Below are 6322 nucleotides of genomic sequence, written 5' to 3' on the forward strand. Positions count from 1 at the left end.
CCACTGTTCTCTATAATCGTTCAGAGGTGACTCCTTGACTTCAGACTAAAATCTCATTTCTTTTCATTATCTAGCACAAAGAATTACTCAGTCTCGTTTCTGGCTTCTCCTCCTGACCATGTGTTTGGGTGCCCACAGTACACCCTGTTCACTTTCTGCCCCGAGCATTTGCGCTTTGCTGTACTCAAGGCTATAAAGTGAATCATAATGTTTTCTCATCATTTAAACCTTTATGTGGACATCTCCTTCTCCACATGAACCATCACAATTGCTTGAATTTCTCTTCCTGGACTTAGCCTTATTTTGATGTTATCTGTTTATATTCTGTCTTCCTCATGCGGGAGCAGATACCAAGAAGTATATTTTATTCATCTTAGGAAGATGTATCTGGAACAGTGCATCGCACACAGTAGGTACTTAATATAGGTTGAAAGAATTAAATAATAAATATGCACAAAGAAGGAGCACAAATGTACAGAAAACAGTCATTCAGTATTGCCTAAACCACAACAGGATACAGGATTAGTGTTGATGCAGTGAAGCAGATGTTTTACAGTGTGGCCTTCATTCTGCTTCCCACTTTGTCTTTCTCTCCAGGGCCAATATCATTTATTTACAAGCACTACCTGCATATTCACATACATTGTACCACCGAATCCAAAAAGCCACCACAGAATCATGCTATGCTGCCAAAACTCAATGCAACAACCACGTAAGGTAGCAAGAGTAGTGCTGGACTTGTTTGATGTGTGCCCACTGTGAAGAGTCCTCCACTGATCTGAACTTCAACTCCCTTTCTACCTTGCCAATCTTAGTGCAGAAAATCATTGTTTTCACATATTTTTGTGAAATAACGGGAGTTAGCGAATGATCCAGAATGAACGAAAGCTTTAGAGTAAGATAAACCTGCTGCTGAATGCTAGATACTATGTTCAGTATCAGGGTGACCCTAGAAAACAGTTATTGTAAGCCAGTTTTCTTATACAGAAGGATACTAACCATTCCCTTCCAGTTTCCTGTAAATTTATGAGATTAAAAGCTGAGAATTTTAAGTTTCCTGATGGCATTACCAGCACAGTTTTTACCCAACCTTAGAGATAGCATAGAGTAACTTTTCTTTGGATACCACATTATTACAGGCCTAGTTAGTAGATGTGCTATTGTGATGCTCACTGGCTGACATGCATTCTTAGTCATTCTGGAATTATGTAAAGAGAATAATAAAGAGGCATGCTCTCCTTCATTTGCAGGCACAGTTCCCTAAATCCATGGTTGCTCTTTTCCACGTGCTAGCAAAAGCTTACTTCATTATTTTGCATGGCTCCTTCTCAGCACCACTTCCTATGACTTTAAAAGCTTCCATTAATTTCTCATTAGTAAACTTTAATTAAAATGAACATGTATCATTGCTTTTAGCAGTTGTATTCATAATGCATGTATAATACATGCAAATTTAGTTCACAGCATTTCAAATGGCTTATTTCAGAATAAACAAACACATGGATGTTATTTTTTAAAAAGATTTTTATCTACAGAAATATTTTAGACTCTGATCCTTCCCTAAAATAACTACAGTTTCATGACAATGCAAAGAAAAGTTAGCAATCTTGATAAAAATCTATCTTATTCAAGACAGTATCTGGTTAAAACATGAATAATGCCCTCTGAGCTTTAAACCATTGGTACCCTGGGGTTAGTGCAGTCTTTGGGTAGAATTCATTGAAAAGTAAAGTGGGGAGAGGCCAAGGGATACTTCTAATTGGAGGATCTATGGTGGTCTAACATATTACACTGTTTCTAATAGAATCATCTTAGCTGTGTCCTTTTTATTACATATTATGAAAGGCACACCCTCCTCCATGAAAGTTCCCCTTAATGTTTAGCACAGAGAAGTTGAAACATATTAGAAAGTATCTGAGCATTAAATTTCACAATTATTCTCATTCTTTGTAGTTCTCTTCCTTATGTCCAAGAACTTAAAAGTATGTTTTCAGAAAATAAAGATGCCATTTTTAGATCACAGTTCTACCAGATTACTATGGATTCCTCAAAATTTTTGATCAACAGAAAATAATGGGTTAAGTAACAATTCTGATTTGCAAAGTGAACACGTCATTTGACCACAATGAAAAAGATCTGGAATTTCCAAAAAGAACAGTTCCACCCAGGTGAGCCTATTATCAAAATTAACCTCAAAGTCTCTCAGGATTTGCAGGGATGCATAATAAAACTTGAGTCATGTGTTCCTCCAAGGGCCGAGTCAGTTAGTGCACCTGTCTGACAGCCTGTCATTTCCTTTCTGCTCTCAAGCCTACCCTTTTGTCCCTCGTCCTCTCAGGGATTCTTCTAGACCCACTGACCCAGTGGCTGTTGTCTCAGTGTGACATTTGTGCCACGGTTTTCCTGCTTCTCACTTTCTGAATAAGATTTCCTGGAGAAATGAAACATTGTTTCCAGTTGGGAAAGTGTTTAGATTCGAAAGTCTAATAAACACTCTAATTGAAATTACTCTTCAGTTCACTGAGTTTGACACCACATGCTTTTCCGGAAATATCATTCTGTAGGAGACACGCACAGTTTTTCAGTGACTACACCTAGGAAGTGTTGGCATGATTGATATAGAGATAGTTAAAAGGGAGTGATTTCAAAATGTTTTATAAAGTTACCAAATAGAATAGTAAACTCTCTGTAGCACACTGCTAAATTAAAGTTGCTAACCATGTAATTCAAGCCTTCAAATCATTTCAATAATTAAATAAGCCTTATAGTTCTTCCTCATAATGGAAGAATTCCCAACTCTGGGTCTTGCCGAAGTCCTCTGTGGGAAAGAGAGCTGCCACAGCTGCTGGTGTTTTAGAAAGTCTCCTTGAGTTTCCACATCAATATGCCTGACAACACACTGTGCATCACGTTCCCAGAAGGTGTCTCCTCTACGTATTTTCCAAAGCAAGAGATTGGTATCTATGACCATGCTCACCCAGCTTTACAAATATGGGTCCTAAGAAATGCAGCGGAATTGTTACACTCACTCTGCTCAGGTGGAGAACCCTGCTGTTTGCCAGAAGAATAAGAAGTTAGAGAACTTATTCTACAGATACTCTGAGCTGTTTCTTCATGGGATGCTTCATCATGTCAATGACCCCCGATGTACTTGATCATAAAAAACAACTACAGGTGAAAATTTTAAAACACTGACCAGTGTCGGTGCACTTGGTGGGAAGTTCCCACACATTGCACTACACATTTACTAAGCCATCTTGAAACCAAGGAATCTCTAGGGTATTAGTCTGTATGTTCTTTGACACACATACTTTCTATGCATTAAACATTGCTTTCCAAAAATTCTAAAAACATGAAAGTCAAAGGAACACATTTCTGAGCATGTTGTTCCTCTACACTCCTAAGTCCATGCAGTGATGGCTGAGGGATGCCAACTTCCCCGCAATGAGTTTAGTATTTTACTTGTATTTCAGTTTATAAGTGGAAGTGATAACTATGCAGAGACTTGGTAGAGGGAGTGATAAGCAGCAAGTCAACCAATGAAAACGCCAAGCGCAGTTAACGTTTACCCAGTGTGCTTACTACCCCTGTTCCAAAGGCTCTCAGTTACGTGTGGAAGTAGACATGGGGATACCACAAAGAAATCGGAAGTATTCTATATCAGTTCAGGTATCATAAAACCTGATCACTTGTACACGTACACACATATATACACATATATACACACTACATAAAATGATTATATCTTGATTCATGTTATATATATATATATGTTAAATCAGATATTAACATTACTTTGAGCATAGTACTTCTTTAGTAGTCATTATTCAAGTGTGGGTCCTTTGGGCAGTAAAAATTCCTATTTAACTAAAATTAGTAATTTTACCCCCAGAACAAAGAAAAGCATACCAAGTGCAGCACACCACGAATGTGAGGTAAGGAAATAATGGCTTTTAGAAAGTGTGACAGGAACCACCTACTAATAAATTAGTGTGTCTACTGTCTGGGGAGAAGTTGTAGCATAGACAGAAAACCAGCGAGCCCGTGAGAAGACAGGATGCATGAAAGACCTCAAACATATTCATGTCCATGCCCTTCCCTGATTTCTCTTTTCCTCACCTAACCTGAATAGGTAGGTAGATAGAAAGGCTGGGAGGGAGAGAGGAAGGAAGAAGAGAAGGGAGGGAACACTTTAGAAAAGAAAGAAAGAAACCCGAAGAGAGACTAGGCTTACTACCCAAATCATCTTAGACGATTTCATGCGAAATCAGAGCAGTGGGCATATAGGAGAGGCAGTAGTTCCCATTGACCCCCATCCTGATACAGTACCTCCAGACTTGCCCGAGCTGCAAGATGTGGATGAGGGACTGCAGAAGCCAGATGCAGAAGGAACAGGACGCAGACCTGTGTTTGCTGCTGGTCCTGGTGGCCTCGTTGCTGATGCTGCCACTGTTGGTGGCAGCGATGTTGCTCTTGCTGGCGTTGGATGCTTGCCTCTGCGGCGTAGAAGGGCGAGCCTCGCCTTCCCCAACTGCAGACCCACCGCTGACCACTGTCTTGCAATCCGGTCCCGGCTGCTGGCAGCTGGAGGCCATGGCCGTGGCGCTGTCCTCGGTGCTGAAATCGTGCACAAACCAGCGGAAGCTGAACACTTGCACAGAGAGCGAGCCCAGCACCACGAAAAAGAGCGTGAGCCCAAACCACCAGCGCTGGCCGCGCAGGTAGTAGTCCACAGCGAGCCAGATGTCAGTTCCCACGTCCGCGAAGTACACGGCCACGGCGGCCAGGATCCAGAGGCAGTCCCACAGCGAGTAGCGCCGCTGCTCCCTTCCCAGGCGCAGGCACAGCGCCGCCGAGCCAGCCCCGCCGCCCGGGCCGCCGCCGCCCGAGCCGCCCGAACCCGCCGAACCACCGCTCCCCGAGCAGCAGCAGCAGCAGCGCGAGCAGCCGCCGCCGTCCGGGCAGCAGCCGCCCCCAGCCGCCTCCGCGTCCTCGGCTCCGGGCCCCGACGGCAAGCCGGGAGCCAGTCCTTGCACCGAGCCCGAATTGTCCGAGTTCTGCAGCGGGGTGAACGCCACGTCGCTGCTCTTCTTCATCTTCAGCCTCCCGTCTGACTTAGCGGCCATGATGCCTCGGCAGCGAAGGAGAGCCCTCCTTTATTTGACACCTGTCCCTGCTGTCTCCTCCTCCCGCCACCTCCTCGCCTCGCCCCGGCTTCCCTCCCTGCCGCGCCGCTCTCCCGCGCCTGCTCCTGCGCCCGCTCGCCAGCCGCCGCCGCCGCCCGCGGGGCTGGGCGCTGGGCCCGGCTAGCCGCACGTTCGGGGCCCGCAGGAGCGCCGCCTGGCTGGCTGAGCCGAGCCCAGCTGCTCGCGCCGGCCCGCGCGCGCCCCTGCCAGCCGCCCGCGCTCCGCGCCGTCCCGGCCCCGCGGCTGCAGCACGAGCCGCCGCGGCCGCCAGCAGCAGGAGCAGCAGCGGCCGCCGCGGCGCTCCTCGGACATGCACATTCCTCTCCTCCCCTTGCGCGCGCTCCCTCCTCCCGCAGCCTCTCCTCCACCAGCTGACTCCGAGGGAGAGGATGACCTCATCCCTTCCCTTCCAGCTGCCGCCGCTCCCACCCCGACTGGGGAGGGGCGAGAAGAAGGAGGGCCTGGAGGAGGGGCCGGGACCGAGGGGGAGCGGCTGGCGGCGGGGGGTTGGGGGGCTTCTTGGCCAGTGCTGGACGCGGAGGGCGGTGGAGCGGCAGTCGGAGGCCTGGGCTCGTGGGATTTCGGAGAGCGCTGGGTGGATTTGATCGACGCTGTGGGGGCGGCGGGGGAGTATCCGCGTCCGGCCACCACCGTGGGCAGGGGGTGGTGGACACAAGCGGGTGTGGCAGCGGCGAGGACCAGGAAAGGGCAGGCCTCTTTGTACTGCACCTGGAGTTTGGGCACCTGGCCGGGTTGTGGAGTGTCACTGGCGCCCGCGAGGGTGAATAGAGTGCTTTAACTTGGAAGCCTTGGTCCCCGTGCCGGCAGCGATAGTGGGCGTGCCAGGCTTTGGAGATCCAGGGAGGCACAGGATCTGCAGGGCTGGATCACCCAAAGCAAAGCTGGCAGCGGAGGGCGTGCCCTCGGGGTAAGGAGAGGGCAGCACCAGGGATCGAGTGCTAGCAAACCCCACCCAGCCTGGGGAGATGCGAAGGCCCTCCTGCCCTATCCCTTTCAGGAGCCAGTACCCCCACCCCAAGGGCTTTGGGAGTCGGAGGCACCAGCGCTAGCAGACTAGGAGGTGGGGCCACTCCTAACCGCAGGTGCAGGTGGGAAACGCAGCACCCCTGGCGGCT

At 48.3% G+C, this 6322-nt stretch overlaps 1 protein-coding gene across 5 annotated transcripts in view; it reads right to left on the minus strand.

Moving 5' to 3' along the window:
- The window catches only part of Xkr4 (XK related 4), a 333993-nt gene extending 328400 nt beyond the window's left edge, over positions 1 to 5593 (minus strand). For all 5 annotated transcript variants that reach the window (XM_075967050.1, XM_075967049.1, XM_075967051.1 and 2 more), the window contains exon 1: positions 4330 to 5593. In XM_075967050.1, coding sequence (XP_075823165.1) covers positions 4330 to 5126 — 797 coding nt within the window. In that variant the 5' untranslated portion in view covers positions 5127 to 5593. The remainder of the gene's footprint in view (positions 1 to 4329) is intronic.
- Positions 5594 to 6322: the final 729 nt, after the last annotated feature.

Source organism: Microtus pennsylvanicus, chromosome 3, assembly GCF_037038515.1.
Source record: "Microtus pennsylvanicus isolate mMicPen1 chromosome 3, mMicPen1.hap1, whole genome shotgun sequence".
Lineage (NCBI taxonomy): Eukaryota > Metazoa > Chordata > Mammalia > Rodentia > Cricetidae > Microtus > Microtus pennsylvanicus.